This window comes from Argentina silus, assembly GCF_951799395.1.
Source record: "Argentina silus genome assembly, chromosome: 16".
Taxonomy (NCBI): domain Eukaryota; kingdom Metazoa; phylum Chordata; class Actinopteri; order Argentiniformes; family Argentinidae; genus Argentina; species Argentina silus.
Genome location: NC_139670.1, coordinates 9,703,625 through 9,729,229, shown reverse-complemented (window position 1 = coordinate 9,729,229; position 25,605 = coordinate 9,703,625). Strand labels below are relative to the sequence as shown.

The following is a 25,605-nucleotide window of genomic DNA, read 5'->3' as shown; positions in this document are numbered from 1 at the left end:
TGAAAAGCCATGTAAAACTCAAGCTTAATTGATTACAAATCTAATCTATCCTAATAAAAACAAAAGGTGTATTGTCACTGTTGATTTAAACAGTGTACAGTAGAGAAACATTTGTATTTCAATGGTTTAAAAAAAAAAAAAAAAAAGAGAAAAAAAAAATCACAGATTGTACAGTAAAGAATAGCACAATCATCAGAGAGATGTTTCAAAGACAACGGCAATGACAGAGACAGACACTGGGGAATGTCACATTAATAGCCCACCTGAGACTCGCCTTAACCGGCTGTGACTGGGGCTTGTCAGAGACACCCGCGGAGAGATGGAGCACAGGGTGAGATGGAGAGGGAGGGCAGGGTGAGAGATGAAATGCATTACTTAGTCCCATTAAATGACAGCCACCACTAATTGCTGACAGGGAAAATAAATGACCATGACATTATACACTTGGCCCCCTTAGACAAACAGGACAAACAATAACTTTACTGTCTCTGGTTGTCTGTTTAGAACTGTTTCCTACATTTTGTACAATATTTCCAGGCACAACCATGTATTTTTCAAACTTTCAAGGACACTTTATTCGCAAACATGATGAAAGGAATGAATCACAATATTCACATATTTACATAGCTGATTTTCAAATCTAAAAAAAGTCGGTAGGTACAAAAATCAAAAAGCCTAAACATAGATTGGCATATCAGATACTATAACTGATCAACTGTGGCAGTGTACGTGGGACAAGGCATGTTGTGAGCCCTTTCCACTGCATTGCCTTAATCAAAAAAGTTATATTAGATCAGTGATTTCTTCAAGGAGGGAAGGATGTAATTTAAGAGTATTCAGATTCAATCCTGAACGGGGTCTCCAGTCGGACTTGAGTCTGGGGTCATTTCCTTGCTGTTCTTGACCTCAGCTGCCTCTTGATAATTAGATGGTCACTTTCTTTCTCATCTTGATCCGGTCTGATCATCTGTAACATTAGAATACAGTCAGATTGAGGTTGAATCAGTGTTTTATATTGTTCCAATAGGATGAGATTTGACACTGAATGGGGTGGTTTTCCCTGCCCCAGACTAAGCCAACAATCAATGGAGATTCTTAATTGAACAATTCAGGTGAAGATTTAATCTCGATCCAAGAAACCAGCCCGTATAAACTATCTTTGTGATCAATCTGATAACCAAACAATATTTGAACGTTTTTAATTCTATTGATATGTTCCCATGAAAGCTGAAAATGAGCCAGGTCCCCTCCAGTCCCTACTCACAGGATGAGAAGGGATGTCCATAGGGCAGGAGATGTCCGTCTTGTACAGCTTCCTCTTGGTCCTCTTTGCTTTGAGGATGGGCACAGTGACTTCCTCTCGTTCAGTAGATCTTCCACTGACCATCTCCATAATCGTCTTGGCTATATCAACAAGAAACAACAGACAAGAAAAAAACAAGACAAGACATTCAGTACTATGTCACAATGCTTTGGTTGAGGAAAGGTTGTGTGAAAACCAACAGTGAGGCGATGCTGACCTTTGCTCCCGAGCAGGATTGGAGAACTCTGGATGAAGTCTCCGATCTTCTGGAGAGTTCCGTCCCTTTTGCCTTTCAGGCTCGGCGGTGACCACGGTGGCTTCTCCTGGTCTGCGTTCACACCGAGCACTTTTTGGGACTGTTGAGGTGAGATACAAGGCAAGCTTTATCAGTGCCCTTTGATGTGATACAGATTCAGAAGGTGTGGGGCTTATATTACATTTCTATTAAAAAGGGGCAATCTGGGATTGGTACATAATTTTTGACTTTTAAATTAAATTATATATACACTCATTGATTCTTGAAGATGATATAACTTAAATGCCTCATGAACTCAACTGCCTAACCCTATCAGAACACAAAATATAGGCAACAATGTCAACAAACACTGTATAGCTTGGTTAAAACAATCATTTTGATGTCATGGATGGTCAGTCATTGCACACACTCCATCTAGGAATTTGAGTGGTTACATTTCACCAGCCACATCCTTCAACTGTTTACCAATACCAGTGGCGGGGAGACCGCTTTGTTGTTGTTTGAATCCAGATTGCACCTTTAAGGGGCTTATAACCTTTTTACCTGCATGTTCACTCTGGTGTTCCCTCTCATGTAGAAGTTCTTCTTGTTCTCGCTGTCTACTGGGTACTAAAATACAGAAAGACCAGCTCAGGATCAGAGGGGCGCACGCGCACACACACACACACACACACACACACACACACACACACACACACACACACACACACACACACCTTTTCCATCTCATTGCTCTTCCTCTTCCTAGCTGAGCGTGTGAGTTTGACAGTCACGCCCTCGTCCTCTCCCTGCCTCCTGATATTGAGCTTGTTGGGATGTAGAGGAGTGAACAGGATCTCCACCTCAGATTTAGGAAAACGGCACACTTTCACACCATCTGTGGACACCTCCGAGCAGTCCAGCACCTGGACAGACAAACATACCCACAATTAAACACACACTTCCCTGAAGGTATGGATCTATCACAAGAAGGTGATTAAAATCTATTCCCTAAATTGAAATGAAGGTACATTTTATGTTCCAATGTCACAACAAACATTCAATGTTGCTCTGCTCAACTCCAGAATACGAAGCACCTAAATGATTCTCTGCTCTCTACTGACCTCTTGTGTTTGAATAGTGGACTGTTCATGGAGCTCCGTGAGCTTTCGGTCCTTCTCTGCATTACTCTCCAGGAGTCTCTGCATCTCCAGTTTCAGGGCCTCAACCACAGAGTTCTTCCCCTCTGTGCTCTCTGGGAGATCCTCCACTGAGAGCTGCTTTGATGACAGGTCCTGGAAACAGACATGTTACAGTCAAACAATGGTTATTGTGAAGATATCTCTTGAAGTGAACCAATTGACTACACACGTTTCCCTGAAATTGCATATAATTAGCACACATGGGAAGGAGACGTGTTAAGCCATGGCTTAAAATGTTCTGGTAAAGATGACCCATCCACAGTAACCAACATAATTTGATATTAAATTAAATGGCTTGAGAATGTTGGTGTTCTTCAGATAAAGCAGATTTCATTTCAGTTTCCAATGTCACCTGTAACAAAATCCCATGATGCTAGTCCAATCGCCCTTGTGTGGAAAATCAAAGCAAATCTCCTCCATCCACTCACTACATCCGCACTCAAATTCCAGGAGTACCGCAGATTAATAACCACATTCTTAACTCCAGGAGAGGGAGAGAAAAGACTGGATAATCTCCATTACCATTCCATCTGCATTTGGACACGGTGTGGCTCATCTCTTCAATAGTCTCTTATCTCTCTCTACCCCGGCCCTACTTTACTTCGGGCCCCTTTCATCCTGATCGACCTCTCTCCCAGCCACTTCTGCCTCTCTGCCCCATGCCCCTCATTAGAAAGCTGAGACGTCAAAAGGACTTACTCTCTCACTACATGCTGTTAGCACACACCCTCCCATTTCAAACAGAAACCTAAATGGCTAGACTTGGATGGAAGGGGAGAGGGGACGTTGGGAGGAGAGTGTGTGTTGTCAACGTTTCTTACATCAAAGCTCTCTTTGGGGCTCTCACGTTCCTGCTCGTTACCAACATGAGAGGACTTGGCGTCACTCAGGTTTTTCTGCAGGCAGGTGTCCTTCAAATCTATGAGTTCTGAAATACAATATTGGGAGGTCATTGCCATTTCTATACAACAAAAAGATGCAAGCTTAATTCAGTCGGTATTCAATTGAACGAGATGACATGGTACTCACCTTGACGTAAAGTCTCAATCTCTTTCATCCTGTCCTCGAGAATCTGCTCTTGTTCCTCCTGTGTCTTCTCCTGCTCTGTCAGAGCCAGACGCATGTCCTCAATCTGCCTCTCTTTGGCTGAAAGACCTGGACAGAAAACAATCATATTGTGCCTTAAATGTTTAGATCAAAAAGCAAATTCTATGAAGTTCTTTGTGTGTACAAGGTATTGTTTGTGTTCTAGGGATGTGCATTCATTCTCTTACAATGGTTCACTCTGCTAGTTTCCTCCTCTCCCTTTTTGGCCATTTCTCTGCATCTCTCCTCCTCTGCATGGGCCAGTTTGCTTTGAGCCTCCTCTAACCTCTCCTGCAGAGCTCCACACTGGGCCTCTCTCTCAGCCAGCTGCCTCTCCAGCTCAACTGCCCTCTCGGTGCTCGCTTCAGAGGCCTTCACCTGCGCCTCTAGGTCCATGACACGCTCCTTCAGGAGGCCCATCTCTACTTGGAGGTCAGAGTTATTTCTCATGGCTTTGCCGGACATGGCCCTCTCAGTCTCGTAGCTCTGGAGGTGGTTCTTGGCCTCTGTCCGCTGTGTGTCCAGCTCCTGCCTCAGCTGCGCACAGAGCTCCTCTATTTCAGACAGCTGAGCTCTCACCTGGCTGACCTCCTGCTCTAACTCAGTGATCTGCTGACTCTTCTGAACTGACTTCGCCATCATGGTTTCACACTCTTTCTTCATAGCGTCTATGGTTTCATGGAAATGAGAGCCATGCTTTTGAGCCGACGATAACTTTACTTCCTCCACTTCCTGCGTCAAGGCTTCAATGCTTTGAGATTTTTGGTTGGATTGGTTCTCAAGCTCCTTTAGGAGTGCTTTGGTTGTTTCCATCTCCTTAGTGAGCTTTGCTGACCTTTCGGTGTGTTCGCCAAGTTCTGTTTGAAGGGTTTTCACCTCAGAAGCTGCCTTCTCTGATGTCTGCTGGAGTTGGAAGATCCCGTTGACCAGTGCTTTGTTGTCTTTTGAGAGTCTGGTCGTCTCTTTCCTCTCCTTCTCCAGCGAGGACATGACAGCCTCACAGTCATCCATCTGAAGCTCCAGATCTTCATTCAGCTTCTTGACGGTCTGTTCGAACGAGACCCTCTCACGTTTCAGCTCTTCAGCATCCATGTCCTTTTTTTCAATCTTTTCCAGGAAATCTCCTTTGACAGTCTCCAAGTTCTGAACCACTGCCTCATGGTCTTCTTTTAATTGTGAGATGGTGAGGTCCTTACGATCACACTCCGCCTGGAGTTTCTTCAACAACTCTTCGGCTAGAGTGAGACGCTCGCCTTCAAGAGTGCCTAAAGAGAAAAGGAGATAGTCAGATGAGCATATATTGAAGTGAATGACACTAAACCTGACCCAAACCCATTAGAACATGACGACTGTTAGGCCCTGTTACAAGATGCTGAACACCTTTGATATTTTTCTTCCCCCCACTCTACCTCTCTTCAGAGCCGGCTGTTCAAGGTCTTCTAGGACATCTGCATGACGTTTCCTGCCCTCTCCTCCAGCAGTCGGGCCATCATTGCTCATACACTTACAATTCTGTTTCATGTTCAGGATCTCTTCCTTGATGGAGTCCACCAAGGACCTCTGATGACAAGACAACAAAACGGAAGACAAATGCTCATAAATAAAATTATCATACATAGAAGACTAGGAGTGCTGTGATCATTCATGTTATACTGTGTAATGACATTCAAACTGACAGCGACCCATTAAAAACTTCCACTTGTGAAATTGATGGTGGGTTTTTTTTAATCAAGAAGTGGTTGACTTACATCCTTTGTTGCAGCCTCAGCATTCTGATCCATTACAGTCTGAAGCTTGGAGATCATGTCATCTTTCTCATGGCAGATTTCCATCAGTGCCTGAAACTTAAGTGCCTGGGATTCAAAATTCTGCACCAACAATATATGGATAAATGTTAACTCTTACCAACCATTGACTGCTCATATAACAAAACACATTAGAGATATCAAACACAGACATTCCAGTGGTCCAATAAATAATTTGCATCAGAGCAAGAGTGTGCAGCTCTCTTTCTATCTATCAAACAGACATACCTCCTTTGCTTCCTTTAGCTGTCCATGGGATTGTTGCTTTTCAACGCCCATCTCATCCATTTCTGTAAACACGTAGAAAACATACTCTCAACCTGGATTTAGCTTAAGTATCAAGCTCACATGAACTAAGTACAGTAGGTACGACATACCGTTGATTTTGAGGTTGAGTTGCTGTTGGCTTTTAAGGAGCTCCTCTGATAACTGTTCAACTTGCTTCCTTAGGCCGGAAACAGTGCCAGGAGACTCAGGTAAGTCTAGCAGACAGGTTTGTGCTGCCTCTGCATCCCTCCTGATTGTAATCAGGTCATTGCGCATGGCATCAATTATTCCCTCAAGAAGCGCTACTTTATCCTCCTGAGGAATAGAACAATATAAATCAAAGGAATACATTAAAACTATTTTTTCTATTCCAACTAGGACAAGTTAAGATGTTTGGTGGGTGAAAGTTTTATATGCTGTGATGCAAGAGTGCTAACTTGAGATCTACATGAGTAATTCTGACACATGCACATAAAAATGTAATGTCTATAATGGGAGATAAGCATACATTTAGAGTTGGCTCACAGATCTCAAGTGAGGATTTGTAAGTGAAGAGTTACCTTTGTTTTTTCCTCATCACAGCTCACACTTGCGCAGTCACTAACACTTTTGTTAACAAGATTCTTCAGAATCTCCAATCTCTTGTCCGCTCTGACCTCAACCATCTCCCTGTCTTTAACCAGACGCTCACTGGAAAACAAAAGCATTGTTCAGTCTTGGTCTGTAGTCAATGGCTAATAATGCAGTCTCTTTTGAGAAATGGCATCGACTTACTTGTAATCACTTTCCATTTTGGAGAAGAGCTCCACGAACTCATTGGTAACCTCGTCGCGGATGCGAGACTCCAAAGTCAATTTCTCTGCTTTCTCCTTCTGAAGCTTCTCTTTCAGCTCTTCCACCAGAGCAAGCTGGCTCTATAAGGACAAAGCAGTCAGGAAAAGAAGCACATTAACAACATACTGAATAGAGCATACAAACATCTTCTTTAAAAAAAAAATAAAAAAAAAAAGTACATGATTGAAGTCGTCCTCAAGCGCAGTATTGTCCTCTTCTCCTGCCTCCAGGATTGTCTCCTCTGCCATGCTCTCATCACAACTCCCCTCTTCTTCTTCTTCATCCTCCTCCTCCTCTTCATCATCGTCATCTTCTGGTACATCCTCTAAAGTGGTCTCCCAGGCCACGAGTGAGGTCCTCCTGCTCCACCGGTTCTTGTGGTCAGCGTTGTTTATGATGAGGGACACCTCCCTGGCCGACCGCTTGGGGACCACAGCGGGGACTGGTTTGGAGCTGACCACCACCACCTGAGGCGTCATAAATGGGTTACATTACATGGGTATGATAAATACAAACAGCATTTTGCAACCTGTAGTATTAAAATCTTCACATTAATTAACATTGTTACAACATTGCAACATGACAAAAATATATAGGCATAACAGTACAATAATGTACTCTTGTAATGGGTAATGATAATATAATGCTCAAAAATACAACTTACACTTACACCTCAGCTATTGTTTCAAAATGCTTGACTGACCTTTTGGGCAACAGCAGAGAACTTGAGGACATTGAGTGTCTCATCGTACATGGAGGCACACTGGTTGATGTTGACGATCATACAGGCTTTCCCCCGACCACAGAAGAAACCCTGGAGGTAGTGGGTTAGCTTGCTCTCTCTGAAGGGGACATGCTGTTGGAACCTGGAAGAAATTCACAAATTATATGTGTTATTTGAAATAAACATTGTGTAGTCATCGTGAAGAAGTATGTTTTTGTACACAAGTATTGCACTCACTTGGCTTGCTGGTTGAGTCTCAAAGAGTTGATGCATTTCCCCAGAGTGAGGAGTGAATTGTTGATGTTACCAGCCTCTTTAAGGCGGTCTCCTTTGTTCTGAGTCTTGGTGCATCTCTCAGATCCAGCCAGATCACACAAAGATAACCTTAAACAAAACACCACAATCACACATTAAAACAAGACAACTTTGACACAAGGAGAAAAAATACAAAGAATAAAAGGGCAACTCTTTTTTGTAATTTAAGAGACACTTACTCGCTAACAGTGTGTACTCTTGGTACAGCAGCATCTTCGATCCTCAGGATCCTGATGGAGAATATGCTATGGCTGAAAATAATATGCTTGCGTTAATACATGGTTGTTTTAGACGACTCAAACACAACATGCATAATATGCCTTTTTAAAATTGTTTTATCTGAAACTGCTGTTAACATACCTTCTGCTGGAGACGTTGTTGAGCTTGGTGCAGGAGAAACTCTGGTTTTTCTTCCCAATCTTCATGACTTTATACGCCTCTGCTGAATTGTTTACTTGAACCCACTTAAGATCTGCAAAACAAACAATTTCATTAAATAAACTTTATTCACCCCCCAAGGGAGAAATATTGATGAATGTGATTGTTCTCATCTCAAGTGAAATCTAAGAACATGTAGTACATTTCATCATCCAAGTGGTAGCCAACCTTTGACAAAGGTGTTGGCTTTGATATCTTGTGATAGCCGAAGGACAGTTCTTCTACGGGAGCCGTTTGAAATGGGTTCAAGTAGGTCATGGATGTTCTCATTGTAGATTTCACAGAAGGACACCCATACAGAGTATTTTGTGTGAGAGTCCACATCCAAAATGAAACTATCTGCCTCCCCCTGTCCATCACTGTCATTCAATGAGGATCCTGCCAATCAAACAACACAGAGTATTGTCAAGAAAGGTCACATGGCTTCAATACCCATACTCATGTTTACTAATGTCTGTTTCTGTTGTATGGATCAAATCAATTGAGAGAATCAACAAACACATTTTTTTCATTTCATCTTATTTTAAAAATAGTCTTTTACCCTCAAGTATGGTTGACCTGGAAGTGGAGCTCAGCATGCTGTTTGTGCTCCTCTGCAAATCACTCTAAAAGACAGAGAGGGGGATACTCATTTACATAACTGTGAGAATGCAAAGCAGGGTGAATTGTGTGAATGATGGTATTGTAAAACCTAACCTCCTTTAACAGTCTCATGAGATTTCTCTTGTTTGTAGTGTCTTCGTTCTGCTGGTCCTTCGTGAGCCTGGTGAAGTCTCTGCAACGATGCGGTTTGATGTTGTTTTGCATGTAGACACGGCCTTCGATGCTGTTGAAGATCACGTTCAAAGACCTTGGCAGAATTCCAACATCAGTCTCAGGACCTGACCATAATAAATAGAAGAGTTAAAGGTCATGAAGCTATGAGTGTCTTACAAGAATCTGTTGCACAATAGTTCGATTATGGTCTGATTCGATTATGATCTGATATGAGACAGGAGGGGTTGAAGGGCACATCTCAACCATAAAAGTGTGCATAAAACACAGGAGAAGACTTCTGACAGTTTGTGAGCAGAGAGCTTTTGTAACACTTTGTTTTACAGCACAGTATTAAACAGGTACTTAAAAAGTAAAAGCACCATTACGTGATAATTACGCTTGCTGGTTCTTTTAGATTCACAGACTCAAGTACAACTGTGTGCCATTTATTTACAAGTACTTACCAATGGTGCTGAATTGATTGAGGTAAGTACCAGAAATACATTTAACAGTTATCACCGTTTCTTAATAAATACTAGGTAGATACCAGCTGAAACAGGTCTGTAAAATAAAGGGCACCGAACTTTACCCAGTTATTTGCATCTATAATTGCTTATGAAAAATGGAAACATATGATTCTGACCGAGGAAAGTGAATGTCTTCCCAGCATTGGTAACTCCATACGTGAAGACAAGAGAATTGCGTCCTTCCAGAACATCTTTGACGAGACGTTTCACTGATCCTTCAAACATCTGCCTCTGCGTAGTGTCCGGGCCATACACCTACACACGTAAGGCAGCAGATAAAGAAGTGTACAGTACATTCAATTCATTCAATAACAGAAGCATGGGATCAAATGTGAAATCAAATGAAACTGTATTCTTAAAGCACATTTCATACACAGATACAATACAATGTGCTTCACTGGAAAATTAATAAAAAGAGAGAGAAAGTATGACACTTACCTGAGTGAACTGAAATTTTTGAGCTGTCTGAGTGACAGGTCTCTCACTGAGTCTGGCCGATAGAGATGTCCTGGGGGCCCTGAGCAAGACTGTGTCTGGAGTCTCCATGGAAACACATTCCTGCAATCAAAAGGACAGTAGGGGAGCATGTCAACCACTGCATCATTATCAGGGACTGGCCACTGACATTCTTCTTTATAGTGAGAGTGGGTTGATCATAAAAAAGTTTCCTTGTTAGCTTATTTTTTTTCTCTCTATGGTGGATATGCTAGCTCTTGTTCTAAATCATATAGAAGGCCTTCTACTGAAGACATAGTCCCTCCTGGAGGGTCCAGGGAGTGAGATAAGGAGGCAGGTAAATCATCATGGCTTTCTACAAAATGCGAGTCAAATGTGTCACCTTCTTTGCAATTCAATTATGTTACACAGGGATTGACAACATGATACAGAAACAAATAGTCACCTGAGATTCACCACTCTCATTCTCTGCAGAGCTAAACGGACGTATCCTGAGGAAGACCCGCAGATGCTCCTTCTCCAATAATACCGAGTCCTGAGAGTGTTATGAAAACATATTTTTACTTTGGAAACTATAACATGTTGCATGTTTTCATAGCAAAACAACATGACGTGCAGACAGACTGTAATCTGAGAGCAGAAAAATCGCTTACATGATGTAAACAGACAAGACATTATAATAAGTATTTCACAAATTCAGACCTGTTGAGCCGAGGAAATTGCAGAGAAGTCGGCAAACAAATCCTTCCGCAAATCGTCAATACCAATACGTCCCACTCTCGCAGGTTTCTCGTTTAAACACGAGTCCATCATCCTGGAAAGATAGACAGTAGATCAGACATATCATTTCTTATCATGGAAATGCTAGTTGGCTAGCTACAATAAGCTAACGCTAGCAGCAGCTCGCTAGCTAGATAAGTCAGCTGTGTTCATAACACAATTAACTCAATTGTATATATTACAAATGCTTCGCCTGCATTTGCCTTTGGAACATCAACATAAAAATGTTATATAAGGTATCACTTACCTTCCAACAATCTGTGTTGAATGATCCACAATTAAAAATAAACATTGACAAACATTCATACACGCCGCAGTCCTTTCCTCAACTACCGCGGTCTCATTTTTAAACTCAACCAATCAGAGCTTGAAGCTGAAGCACATAAAAAGCATAAGCGGACATGTCGTTTTATACACACTACATTTCCCATAAGGCACTTCGAAGGATGCGTTCACGTGGTCAAGTAAAACTGTACACATGGAAACATGGTAGTGTTCCTGGACTTAAACGTCAGATATACAGCTGACAAGAAAATACTTTAGGGTGTTAATGAAACACCAACTCGCCCTAAAATGATACATTTATCCATGCATATGTTTCTTTCAAACAACGCGCAAACTGTAGTTTCGTTTTTTACCTATTTACAGTTGAAAAATAGACTGAGTTTCTTCCCCCATGCCATCAGGATCATCAACGATGACCCCACCAGTGCCCCTCTCAAGTCACTCACACACCCTCTGACATCATAACACATATGCACACACATAATTATCCATTGCAGACTCATCCTCCACTGTAATTATCTGTACTGTCAACCTGTCATTGCCATTGTATATTGCCATTCCATTGCGTACATTGCTTCACCGCTGTTTATACTGCTTATACTGTTTATACTGTTCATACTGTTTATATTTTTTATTACTTCTATTTTATTTTATTTTATTCTATTTTAATACTTATTGTTGCACTACTCTGTGGCACTGTCACTTTTGCATTTCACTGTATACTTGTATGCACGTGACAAATCTTGAATCTTGACTGTTGGGATGGTATTTAAGGACAAGGACACCAAGATTTTCTTTGATTTTTGCGTTAGGCCTGTGAAGGGCACAATTCTCCTGTGTATCCTTGACACATGTAGCATTAGACTTATGGTTAAACTTCCATTAGTTTACTACAGATTGTTTATTTTATATGTTTCTTTGAAACTGTTAAATTGGTTAATTTGTTGATACTCTATTCTCATTCTTCCTATGTGTATTCATGTGATTTTGTGCTCTAGATAAAGGTTCTGTTAGAACAGCATGACATAATCATGACCATGTTATTAAATAGAGTTCACCATTAATGTCTAATGTTCACATGCATCGTTAGCAACACATAGACTTGAGTCATCACATCAGGTATTGGACCATGTGTAAACTCCTCACGATTTCTTTTAACTTGAGAGCATAGCGTAATAGCATATTGGGTACTCTTAATGGTATCTAGGATCCAATATGATCAAGTGTCTGTCACACAGGGATGTGAGATATAATGCAATGTTAACGTGTTAGTTGGTCATGTGACCACTTTTGTGTAGAGTCTTTATCATATAGCATACCACCTTGAAAACAATGGCAGCTAAGTGTCCTTGGAATGTGAACGTTATTCATTGTAATGAAATTGAAGTACATGTATACTCTACTGCACAGTCTCAAAGCAATATTTATGACACAAGAAGAGTCATTTATGTTCTCTATTCTCATGATAGAAACACAAAAGACTGGTGCTTCAGGTTTATACACACAAAGAAGAAACAGCAGCCATCGACTGAAAGAGTGGAGGAGTAAGAGGAGGTCCCAGCATCAAAGAGAGCTACAATTGAGACTGCTTAATGTGATATTGTATTGATTTTGTGTGTGTGTGAATGCCTTTGAATGGATATTCTCTTTATTTTTTCCCTTTGTCACTGATAACTGGTCAGGTCCGGTCAGGTCATTGACCGGATTGTGGATGTGAATTCCAACAAATATTCACAAAGCAACAAAATTGGTGTTTATTTCATAGTTAAAAAGAAAAATATCAAACAAAATGTACAGATAATGTAGAAAGAATTTACTTTTGTGGCTAGCTGTGTTGAATGATCCACAATAAAAATTAAAATGTGTCCACGCCGCGGTCTCATTTTCAAACTGGACCAATCAGAGCCTGAAGCACACAAAACGTCTTATTATACAAACTACATTTCCCATAAGGCACTTCGAAGCATGCGTTCACGTGGTCAAGTAAAATTGTACACATGGAAACATGGCTGTGTTCATGGACTTGAACATTAGCTTTACAGCTGACAAGAAAAGGCTTCAGAGTATTATTGAAACAGCAGCTCACCGTAACTATACATTTATCTATGCATCTTTTTTTATCAGATTAGCAAGCTGTAGTTTAGCTACTTGGTGGAATTTATCATGCTCCTACTGTTGCAACATGTGTAGGCAGCTAGCCCCAGCTAGCTGTACTGCATGTCTTGATTGAACTACTGTAATATCTAATCCAGGGATGTTTTCATGTTTCAGTTGGATACTCCACAGTTGCCATCAATTATGTGGTGGATTTACAACAAAACAAGAAACAAGTAGGCTGCTGAATGTTCCCTTGCCACTTATGTTCAATCAGAGAATGTATATACAGGAGAAGGTCTGTGCTTCAGTTCATATTGACTGATTTGATGTATTGACGTATCTTTTCACCCTCTACTTGCTTTTGTTTAAAGGAAATTGCCAAACCAAAATGTGTCTCTGAGCTGTTTGACAAACTTCCTATAATACAGGTAGTATGTTGTAATAATCATGATGATGAGGATTTTATCACCACCTTGGGTACGGTATGTTCTGGAATGACTTTGTTCCTCTCCTTTTTCACAGGGTAAATCCAGACCAATCAAGGTGTTGAACCGGCTGACCGTGGTGGCGTCGGATCCATCCCACTTTGTGAGTCCATAGACGTTCAAACACTTGCTGACAATATTCATATTGCAATTGCTTTTGTATACAATGGTTATTTCTGTTTCCCCAGAGGCCAACTGCAGAGTACAAAGCCTATGACATTGTGGCTGTCTTCCCAAAAACAGAGAAGTTGTTTCATGTAAGTCCTAGTTACATGTCATGTAATTTAATGTTTTTGTGGCTTATGCTCATGTTGACCCTCCCCCACTTGTTTCAATAGGCAGCCTGCATGACGCTTGATGTTGACATCATCTGTGTAGCAGTGACAGAGAAACAGCCCTTCTTTTTCAAGAGATCTCCAGTCAACGGGGTGCGTTGGAAACCTCTCTGTATTTATTTATTTATTTGCATCATACATTTTAATCTGGATTCTTATCGTTGTGCTCTGTTCAATAATGGTCCGTGATTTGAATGTGACTATGACTGCGAAAGATGATGATGTCATATGTGTTTGTTTTAGGCAATTGAAAGACGTGTGTTCTTTGAGATAAGTTACACTCCAGCCATTAGAGATTCCACCATGAGAAGATACACCATTGCAACTGGCATCAGTCTCATGGAGATGTGCAAAGGAAAAGTAAGCCAGCTCATCGTATTTCAAATCAAATCAAATCCAAGTAAAATTTCACGTACATCGCATACAGCCGTAATTAACATAGTCTTGTTTTTTCTATTTCTGTTATTTCTACCTGCCATTTTCACACTTTTCATTTCACATGCATGTTTTATTTCAAACAGAATGTAATTGTATCCAGTGGAGCAGAGAAGGTAAGATAGAGAACAAGATATTATCTTAACCACTTATAGTATAGTCCAGTTATCCAGTGTATCCAGTGTATCAATGTGTATGATAACAGTTTCCTGCTAATGCAAGTGTGGCTTGTACTTCTTTCCTGGTGCATTCAGCCCCTTGAGTTGAGAGGACCCTATGACATCGCCAACTTGTATCCTTACCTGGTGCATTAGGCTACTATTTAATATGCTTGAGTTGTGTTCTAGTGTTGTGGAATATTATTAGGCTACCTATGTACAGTGGGAAAAAACGCAGTAATTACTAGTAACAACATTGTTCTTATTCCAGTCCCTAGTGTAATAACAAACCACCCAACTCCACTTTGCTATGCTATTACAATTTAATAACGATGTAACATGATGAGGGTAGCCTTACTACTCCACGATATGAGCAACTTTGTGTAAAGTGTTAACCACTGTTATCCTGAGTGAGGTCCAGAGGCCTGCTGTTTGGCCTTTCTGAAGGAGACGCCAAAGCTGCCATCTCTACCAACTGTCGATCTGTCCATCTACACGGAGGTAAATGACCTGCCTAGTGCCTACGTACTGTACTGCAGTGTTAAAAACATTAGATGGTCAATGTGTTGTGTTCAAGGTGGTATGCTACTTAAATTGACTTAAAACAGCAGCTAAGTACCCCTGGAATGTAAATGTTATTAATTGTAATGATTATAGAACAGTAATTTATGTAATGTATTGTCATGACAGAAACACGAAAGACTGCCTTGGGTATAATACACACTATGAAAAAAGAGCAGCCACCGACTGAAGGAGAGGAGGAGGAAGAGGATGTCCCAGCATCAAAGAGAGCTAAAATTGAGACGGCCTAATTTGATATGTACTGCAGAGAGTGATTTGTTTGATTTATATGTAGTTTAATAGATTGTGTTCTTTTTTTGTGTAAATTCCTTTTACCGGATATCCTCTTTATTTTCCCCTTTGTTTCTGATAACTCAGAGAGGTATAATGGCTTTGCAGCAAGTCATGAATTCCCTTTTTTAAAGCAAACATTCATAAAGCAACAATATTGCTGTTTATTTCATTAAACAATTAAAAAAAATCTCAAGCAAAATGTACAGAAACATGTTGTAGAAAAATTACAATTGAACTTCAAGGCATGCAAGTATGTTTCACAAACAGATGGCTCTCTTCACTAGCACAACCAGTTTGAAGACACCAATCAACAGTATCAGCTTTTGTGACTTTTTTTTTATGTCAAAGATAAATAAATATGCAATGTATTCAAATGCATGTTGTAGGTATTACTTAAAATTAAACTACAATTTAGTATTAAATGGATGAACTATATACTACAGCCATGTTAACATCTGTTTTAACATCACATTGTTCCATCTCAATTCTTCATACCCTCTGAAATCAACTTTCTGTTTCACCGTATTATTCATTAATTCATTTCAAGCTGCTTCAACCTGACTGTCAGACTTGACTTCCATTAAGCTGCTTATCAACACATCAAAACTCCATGAAGAGCAAATGCAATAACCTTTCAAACCTTCTCAGCCCTGAACACGGCTTCGCGTTTAAGAAAGCATGGTAGCTGAATATCCATAATCATCAGATGAGGACTTCACTGTAACCAACACCCTCCTCAGAGGAGCTGGGTTAGCCTTCCTGTTAATGTGTCATTCATTACACATCACATCACAATTTACATAAACTGACTCTTTGCCTCATCCTTGAAGCTGCTCAGCATGGATTTGGCCCCACTCTGCCACTCCAGAGCACTGTCCATTGGGGACTTCCCCTCCTGTGTCAGAGAAAAATATATATGTTTTTCATTATCTCAATAGTAAACTTTACACATGTTACTTCAATAGCTGTGTACAATCATGTGATTTGACTGTAGGTTTATTAGTCCTGCTTTCATAAAATCCACCACAAGGTGGCACTGTGTTCATGAAGGATAAATCCTGCCACCTGCCTGACACAAGTTTTCTGTATATATATATACACTCACCGAACACTTTATTAGGAACACCTGTATACCTTCGCAAGGTGGAGGTGGTGTAATGGTGTGGGGAATGTTTTGTTGGCACACGTTGGGCCCGTTAATGCCAATCAATCATCGCTTGAATGCCACAGCCTACTTGAGTATTGTTGTTGACCATGTGCATCCCTTCATGACCACAATTTGGGGTGTGGTAGAACGGGAAATTCACAGCTTGAAAGTGCACCTGAAAAATCTGCAGGAATTGCAGAATCTCAAAGGGGCGGCAGGTAACCTAGAGGTCCCCACTCCAGGAGGGAGCCGGATGTGAGCTGGTAACTGGAAGGTTACTGGCATCATATCTAAGGTGCCTACCACTGCTGTTGTGCCCTTGAACAAGGCACTTAACCCCTAACTGCTCCAGGGGTGCAGTTGTCTGACCCTGTGCCCAGAGCCCAGAGCTCTGTTCTCCCTTGGGTGTGCCTGTGTGTTGTCTCATAGGTGGTGTTTGTGTGTGTTGTCTCGGGAGGTGCACATATGACATTCCTACAATTGATGAGAACTGATTGCATGGCTAAATAAACTGTCTTCTTCAAAGGAATGTTTCCAACATCTTGTTTGTTGAATCAATGCCATGAAGAATTGAGGCTGTTTTGAGAGCAAAGGGAGGCCCTACCCAGTATTAGAATAGTGTTCCTAATAAAGTGTTCGGTGAGTGTGTATGTGTATATATATAAATATATACACAGACACACACACACACACACACACACACACACACACACACACACACACACACACACTGTATATATATTGGTTCTTTGAATATATAGTATGCATTAAACACAGCTGAAGTTGAATAATGAAATAGCCTATGAATACAGTTGTTTTTAAACAACATCACATAGGCCCACTGTCTATACTATCTCATAGATAGGGGTTATTGGTCATGTACGACAGGTACACTTACACAATTCTTCAGCTTCAGATTGGCTCCATGGAGCAGGAGTAGTTGGATGATTTTGAACCGGTTCAGTCTCACTGCATCATGCATGGGAGTGTCTCCATCCTGTGGCAACAAAAACAAAACCCTTAGTAGTGAACGACATATTGGTGTTTCATGAGTCTGAATGAATACTGTATACTGTAGTTCAATGCACAAAGGGCCTGTTTCCCAGACCCTGATTAAGCCTAGTCCTGGATGAAATTATATAACCAGTAGAAAATCTCCATTGAAGATACATTTTAGTCTAGGATAAGGCTTAAGCTGTGTCCGGGAAACCAGCCCTATACATTAAGAGCTAAGGTTTAGGTTAGAATACTGAATGTCATATAGTAGTTAAGGAGGACAGTGCACCCTGTCTTTGCAGTTGATGTCTGCCCCACAGTGGATAAGATTCTCTGCACACTCGAAGTGGCCAGTTCTCACGGCAACGTGAAGTGGAGTGCTGCGTAGCTAAGGAACAAAAGATAGAAGAAGAAAAAATAAATAAACATCACACAGGGAAAGAGTCACATTTTACCTCAGGCAGTCTTTCAGTCTGTCTGTCTGTTTGTCTGTTTATTGGAAGTTCATCTCGCAGAGCTAGATAGTGTGCTTCAGAATATTGCGTTACACTAAAGTCTGGGTCGAGATTCATTGGAAGTACTTTGAATCAAGTTAAACTGAGCATTGTATAGTCCCACAGAGGCCAAACAGGAGTACTCTGGCATTCAAGCAAGCTAGATACCTGGCACGCGAGGCTGAGCATTATAGACCTACCTTGTCTCTGGCAGAGATGTTGCCTTCATGCTTGAGCAGCAATTCTAACACAGGCAGGCTCCCACCACGACAAGCACAGTGGACAGCTGTGGCATCCAACTAGAAGGAACAGACAGGAGTCAACCAGTGTGTTAACCCATTTCAAAAAGGGAAACTGGGCATCTACTTATATGCTGTGCCCCCCCCCCCCGCCCCTTCCCCAGTAAAGGATCAAACATTGTGCTTACAAAGGTCATACATTTTACAAAGAGCTTGAACATCCCTCACAATAGGGCTTTTAGTTATTTATAGATTCTGTTTTGGTTACGATAAAAGTACCTTGTCTTTGTTCTCAATCAAAGCTCCAGCCTCCAGGAGCCTCTTCACAACCTCCACGTGGCCTTGTGTGCATGCTCTGTGCAGCGCTGTCCGTTGGAACTGGGAGGACAGGCAGTACATTACATACAGTACACAATAGACCTAGACTGATTGTTGTGTTACAGCATATCGCACTATCCGCTCTAGCATATTAGAAGGTATGGTCAATACTGGTATATTGGTTTTATGTGGTAAGGCTATGCTCGTGTGGATATTGGAACATAAACCTAGAATAAACCATCACAGACAATAAAGCAACCGAGAGATGCACTGGAAAACCTCAGGTGGGTATATATCAGGGGAGGCTGGTGGAGGTAGAAATCGGAGGACGGGCTCATTGTAATGCATGGAATGGAATGAGGAATGACATACCAGCCTCCCCTGGTATATACATTGTTGTAGATACACTCACATTGTCACAAGCGTTGGGGTCCCCTCCTTTAGTGAGGTACCTCTCAATCAACGGCATTTTGTTCTCTTCTGAGGCCTTCCAGAAATCATTCTCATCCACATAGTAAGGCTAGAAGAGAGAAGCGGTGATTAAAGGGACAGTTCTAATCCAATCTGCTCAACCTTACTCTGAAAGCTAGCTGAAACACAAGGGGGAGGGTTCTCTTACGACAGTCTCTGGCGGGGGTAGTGGCTTGCGAACAGCCGCTTTTCTCGCTCTCTTTTTCTTCCTCAGCTGCATGATATTTTGGAGGTCATCGATGGTCTCTAACTTCAGGCGTCCAGCTTTGTCTATCTGCAGAAACAAACAATGTATAAAGTAGAGATCCGACTTATTGAAAATGTTTGTTTTTTTATACAGCTCACAATCCGATCTAGTTACTGTCCAAATTGAGGATTTAATACCAGGTCCTAACAGGTCCTAACACTATGTTTTAGATTCCAGAGGACACCCATGTTAACAGATTTCAGCCCTTTTTTAGAAGGCAGTGTAATGGCTAGATTCACATCACTGAACTTCAGGAGAGGCTGGTAGAGTTAGAAATCGGAGGACAGGCTCATTGTAAGGCATGGAATGCATTGAACTTACATTTAAAGTAAGAGGGACCTCAGAGTTGGTCAGGTTGTCCTTATGAGATCTCAGGTCATCTTGTTTCTCATGGTTGACTGACGTCTCGTAATCCCCTTCTGAAAACTCCCTGTCTCCATGCTCCTTGCCCACGCATTTCTTGCTGGAAATCTTGAATGAGAAAGAGAAGATGAAAGTAGGCATATGTGAGCAACTGACACAATTCCGTGTCCTTCTTTGACCGGAGGGAATAGAGGACATCCATAGCAGCAGGTGTTAGAAGGCTCTCAATCCTCATTTGGCCCCAAATTCTTCCAGTGTAAACACGCCAAAGGAAAATCTAATTCATCTCAAATCAAAGTTTCTGTTACAGAGCCAAACCTCATGGAATCCATCAACATGCATCTGAAAACGTTCCAAGACTTGAAACCCACATTCCATTATACTATGGTAATTCTGTGGATGACAGAATTGAAATACAAAGGTACTACAATGAAAACCTCTAGACAAGCCTCTTAACAAGAGATAAAGACATGAAGACCTACCAGCTCTTCTACTCGCAGAAGCCCCATTTTCAAGTACCGGTATATGTGACAGCAGCAGCTCAACTCCCTAGTCAATGGTCAGTGTCAAATACATTCAATGGTGTCAGGTCTCAGTCCAACATCTTATATATGTGTTTGAAGCCAGCAAGGAATGACATCATGTTCTAACCTGGGCGTCCTGCCTGCCACCACCACCAGCTCCCACCCCTCCCACCCACCCCGCCTCACCCCGGCACTGGGAAAGGTTTCCTGTCACACCCGGCACGTGTGGGAGAGGACAGCTCAAAAAACTCTTGGAGTGAGATGCCTTTGATTGCCATCCCCACCTAGTAGCAGGAATGGAGCTGAAACCTGAGTGGCACTGACTCCACTCCACCACACTGCCAAGACTCCAACAATGTAATGACCCCCTACTCACCACACACATACACACACACGCATGAGCGCACATACATATTCACACACACACACACATACACACACACTCCCAAACCTTCCTACTCTTCTATACCAACAGCAGCTGGCGCAGGGTCCTGCCACTTGGAACACAACTCTACATCACTCATCTCTAAAACAGGCAGGACAGGCAAGGATGACCAGTAGAGGCCTTACAACATCCAAATAACTATTTATAGAAACCAATTCCTGGTTCTGATGTATTCTTCCTATGACTAACTATGTACCACTATCTATGAACGGTTGTTGTTTCCTAGGTGGGGTGGGGTACTGACTGGCTGACTGCATTTACTGGCTTGTTGACTTCATCTTGGGTTTCTGTGCCTGCATGACTTACATTAGTCAATAAAAAGATCACTACCTGAAACTATTTTTAATGGCGGCCGGAGAGGAATCACAGTGTGATGGATGGGATGCATCCACGGGCTTCATGTTGAACAAGTAAACACTGTGCAGTGAGCTGTGAAGCCCAATATGAAGAGCTAGAACGTATTAATATGTTTATGATAATCTGTTGCGGTTCACAGGTCTAATCCAGGCTAATCCAAATGTCATAATCATCTTGTTCTCATGCTCAACTGGAAAATCACATCATAAATGTTATCCTTAGCCATGATTGAGGATGTCTTCATTATCCAATGGATATGTCATTGACACAAGATATTAAGATGTAACCATTACACCTAAACTAGTATTTTGCCTCATGTTCTGACATTGAAGACAGAACTTTATTAGCACTTTGACGATGTCTGGAAAGGCCACACCAGAGGCGTGCATTCCTCTCACAGGCTATATTAGGTCGAAAGGTCAAACAACCTTCCAGAACATGCTCAGAAAAATACCAGCTCCCGACCTTTCCACACCATTCTTGATTGCATATTTGATTCAGATTGACTACTAATTGTGGCAGAGGCATACAGTCTATCATGTCGATGTGACACTGAGAACTGTATGTTGGTCCACAGAACAGTGGATGGGCATAGCTGCAACAGAGCTGCACTCTAATATATATGGTTTTTTAGGGCATTTGTGCTTTACTGGGATAGAGATAGTAGAGATTGACAGGAAGGATGGGTGAGAGAGAGGAGGGATGACATGCAGGATATGTCGATGGCCAGAGTCGAACCAGGGACCTTGTGATGATATGGTATGTGCCTCAGTGTGCTACGCCACTGAGCTACACTCTAGAGAGGGAATACACTGTATATAATGCAATTTTCAATAAAAGACCAATCTGATTGATTGATGGATAACTGACTCAATTTCATTCCACAAATGTCCAGAAATCAAAGATCATAACTAAACAGTTTTATTCTAGACACAAAACAAATGGAATATGATAAAAAGCAATATTATGTACATGTTTGCACTATTGCCCCAATGTGTGCTATCAACAAACACACTGAGTAACTAATCTGAAAAGTACTGAATAGCAAATACAAAATAAAAACAACCCATTGCAAAGATGTCATATCTCTTCCAGTGGTGCAAAGTGCACCCCTACCCAAGTGTGGTACCCTCCAACAATGTATATTCTCTATTTAATAAAGATATCCTGAAGTGAACATGTGCAGTGTGTATTAAGACTGTTTTTTCTACTGTTTTTTCATTGCAACATCAACATATGTTGCATATGTTCTGTTCCATATCACATGAGAAGGTACATACATACATACATACATACATACATACATACATAATTGCATAAAGCAAGTACATAAACACAGTATACTTACATTTTCTGCAGTGACAGGCTCCATGATGCCCCCTTTGTGGTCTCTATCTGATGTAGTCTCCCTGTCTTCAGCGTAGTGTCAGTGTTGGACAGGTGAGGGTTTGATCCCTAGTGCTGTCAGGTCAATATGGTAATCTTCCAGGGAGGTTAGTCCTCTTCAAAACACTGTTCGAACAACCTGTCTGCTGTCTCTACCCAATCACAAGCCTCCCTCATCATTTATCTCCATGGTTCTAACGACCATCAGATACTGTATGTCACGCCTGCTGACTCCTCAGTAATGTCCTACGATTTCTGCCTCCACCAGCCTCCACTGAATAACACCAATGCTTATAGCACCAATAATCCAGGTTTATACTTTATGTGTTTTCCCATGCAGTATTTATCCTAATTAGAGCTTTACAATTGTATTCACTTTATTGATAGCATATGAACTTAAAGACTTGATAGAACTTTTCCTGAAAGATTCTTATTCTCACCCATCTGAATACAGCTGAGGGCATAAATAGGACGAGAGTGAGTGATCAACATAAACCCAAGACGTCTCCATAAGGACTGAGATACAGTTTCAGGACAACATACAGTCCAAGTGAACAACATAGTTTCATGTTGTCAAGTTGTAAAATGTTGTAAGTCAAGAGCCATGGCATCAGGGGAAAAAGAGGCTGTTGAACGTAAACTAAATACCAGGCCTCTCATGAAGAAGAAGGAGGCAACGGTTGGTAAGTTTTTGCGGTTGCTATTATATGTATGTTATAACACTGCAATTACTCTTGTTACTTAATAATTGATTATTAATTGAACTTAATAATAATAACTTGTGTAATAACAAAATAAATCCATTGCTACTGTATGCAATTACAAATCAATTACTGTCTTAGTATAATGTTGTTACTATGTAATTACAGCATTACTACACAGGGATACGTGTTACCCAAACGTTGTACTCATTTTTCAAGGGGATTTTCAAGACAAAATCTTTTAAAACTTTTTTAAAAAGACAAGGTAATGAAATAAGTTGACACAAAAGTATAGGTTATATGTTTAACGTTTAAATGGCTTTGCGAAACAATTAGTAGGTCTTACAATTACGCTAATGCTTTTAGGATACGGTCCCATGTTTCTGACATAATTGAAATACATCAGCATCATAGCAGGAATGTGGCAGAGGATAATATAAACCATAAATACAGAGCTAGACATAACCTGTCAAAGGTCAGACACCAGCGCTACTGAATGATGCCTTGGTAGAGATCAAGTTCTCCCTCTGTGCATCTTTTCCCCCCCCCTCAGGCAATCACAAGTCTTGTAAAACTAAATCTGTAACTCTAAACGTTTGGAGGAGTCCTGTCTTTGCATAAACATCAATACCTATCATTCCTTGACCTTGGACTGGTTCACCACCTGCTCTATGCCTGTCAGGTACAGAAGAATGAATGCCTACCACCCACCTTGAACCAGGGGAGGCTGGTGGAGGTAGTTATCAGAGGACAGGCTCATTGTAATGCATGGAAGGACTGAGGTGCCATATCATACACATAGCCCGTCCTCTGATTTCTACCTCCACCAGCCTCCACTGCTTGAAAGTGTTTTTCCTATCTTGATAAAAATGTCGGTTTGATCAGTAAGATCAATTGTACATCTGAACACTTAATGGCTTGAATAAATCTTGAAGGCCCTACAGGATTGAGAATTGCTGGTGTGATCATATGCACAGATGCATTTATATGGCTCTTGGACCTCAGTGATGAATCCATGGAGTTGTGTTGCAGAAAGCATGTTGTGTGTATGAAATAGGAATGCATTGTGTCAGAGAGAGTGGGCGAGGAATCACGTGTGACCAGAACAGCAGCTGCTCTGCCCTGTGTGTGTGTGTGTGTGTGTGTGTGTGTGTGTGTGTGTGTGTGTGTGTGTGTGTGTGTGTGTGTGTTTGTGCATAATGTCAGCACACAGATCAAACATGCGGAACACGCTGTGAACATTCACAGATTTGTCTTTCTGTCATCAATGGCAAGCATCAAGGGTAATGCTCACAGATCTGCTGTGCTGAGTTTTATATGCGTGTGTGTGTGTGTGTGTGTGTGTGTGTGTGTGTGTTGGTAGGTGTGTGTGTGTGTGTGTGTGTGTGTGTGTGTGTGTGTGTGTGTGTGTGTGTGTGTGTGTGTGTGTGTGGGTCAGTCTGTCGGTGTGTGTGTGTGTGTGTGTGTGTGTGTGTGTGTGTGTGTGTGTGTGTGTGTGTGTGTGTGTGTGTGTGTATGTGTGTGTCTGTGTGTGTGGGGGGGGGGGTGTGCATGTAAAGAAAACAATTCTGTGTGTGTATGTGTGTGAGTGAGTGCGTGCATGTGTGTGTGCGTGCACAGACATGCACATGGATGACACCCATGCCATTGTCTGTAATAAGGAGACAGTATGAAAAAGAGACAGTAAAGTGAAGTATAATGGTGCTGAGAAGGTCATGCCACAATGTAGCCTATGACTGTAGCGACAGGTGGATATGTGTCTAACATTCCTGGGATGGACAGGCTATATTGAAAGCATCACATGAGGAGGGGTGAAGGGTAGGAGGGGACAGTAAAGTGAAGGGAGTGGTGCGGTCACAAGATGCATATGAGATTGTTTAAGAGGTGAGTTCACACATAACCAGCTATATTCAACCCATACAGTAGTAATACATAGACTACACTCTGAACATATAATATATACACTACACTAATATATACACTACACTCTACACTCTAAACACTAAACAAGGTGCTAGTTAGTACCAAAAAAGGCTTGTACATTCGTCCCTGTAGGGGAACCCTTTTTGGTGCCACGTAGAACCCTTTTGGGTTTACACAAAAGACGATTTAGAGACCAAGCTAACATAATACATCTACAATATATATATATATATATATATATATATATATATATATATATATATATATGATTCAATGTCAATGTCCTTTATGATTCAATGTCAGCTATGCATATCCTCATAGTCATTTCAGGAGTACATCCATCAGATTCATTGCCACATGATTTCATTAATAAATATCCTAAGGAGAGAAATGAAAAAGACTTCCTACCATAAAAAAGCTCATCTCCTCTTCCTCCTCCTCTTCTTCATTGGAGTGGAAGTCCCAGAGAGTAGGAACTTCAATCACAGCCATGTCAGACCTGGGGCAATGGAACACACAATCAGAGCTCATCGAAGTTACCATTATCATTGATTACTGTTTGGGAAGGAGACATTTGCTCTCATAGCCGGTGAGAAATGCAAGGAAGAAAACATTT

General features: G+C 41.3%; 3 protein-coding genes across 4 annotated transcripts; 1 reads left to right on the top strand and 2 right to left on the bottom strand.

Annotated features, from left to right (window-relative positions):
- Positions 1-583: 583 nt before the first annotated feature.
- Positions 584-11,059, bottom strand: kif20bb (kinesin family member 20Bb). Of its 2 annotated transcripts, none has more exons than XM_083687066.1 (28): positions 10,976-11,059; positions 10,651-10,762; positions 10,394-10,483; positions 9,931-10,050; positions 9,609-9,747; positions 8,906-9,090; positions 8,751-8,814; positions 8,378-8,587; positions 8,132-8,243; positions 7,951-8,022; positions 7,694-7,840; positions 7,436-7,598; positions 6,912-7,199; positions 6,673-6,812; positions 6,459-6,588; positions 6,009-6,213; positions 5,860-5,921; positions 5,575-5,694; positions 5,236-5,386; positions 4,015-5,091; positions 3,770-3,895; positions 3,562-3,668; positions 2,663-2,833; positions 2,276-2,464; positions 2,103-2,168; positions 1,521-1,659; positions 1,265-1,404; positions 584-967 (listed from the first exon to the last, which is right to left on the bottom strand). In XM_083687066.1, exons 1-28 carry the CDS (start codon positions 11,032-11,034, stop codon positions 884-886), a joined length of 4,668 nt encoding a protein of 1,555 aa, XP_083543192.1. In that variant the 5' UTR covers positions 11,035-11,059; the 3' UTR covers positions 584-883. The 2 variants fall into 2 exon arrangements, with proteins under 2 accessions (XP_083543192.1, XP_083543193.1); XM_083687067.1 differs by having other exon boundaries at positions 5,575-5,670.
- Positions 11,060-13,002: 1,943 nt separating this feature from the next.
- On the top strand, positions 13,003-15,771 carry rpp30 (ribonuclease P/MRP 30 subunit). The gene is made up of 11 exons (XM_083687423.1): positions 13,003-13,100; positions 13,285-13,343; positions 13,482-13,538; positions 13,633-13,698; positions 13,784-13,852; positions 13,934-14,023; positions 14,174-14,290; positions 14,452-14,481; positions 14,620-14,657; positions 14,945-15,024; positions 15,214-15,771. The coding sequence occupies exons 1-11, from the start codon at positions 13,019-13,021 to the stop codon at positions 15,333-15,335; spliced, it is 810 nt and encodes a 269-aa protein (XP_083543549.1). The 5' UTR covers positions 13,003-13,018; the 3' UTR covers positions 15,336-15,771.
- Positions 15,772-16,174: 403 nt separating this feature from the next.
- Positions 16,175-20,701, bottom strand: LOC310817207 (uncharacterized protein; the record flags this gene model as incomplete). The annotated part of the gene is made up of 10 exons (XM_083687645.1): positions 16,175-16,273; positions 17,424-17,522; positions 17,811-17,909; positions 18,216-18,314; positions 18,534-18,632; positions 18,985-19,092; positions 19,192-19,317; positions 19,612-19,761; positions 20,305-20,384; positions 20,647-20,701. 10 exons carry the CDS (start codon positions 20,699-20,701, stop codon positions 16,175-16,177), a joined length of 1,014 nt encoding a protein of 337 aa, XP_083543771.1.
- Positions 20,702-25,605: the final 4,904 nt, after the last annotated feature.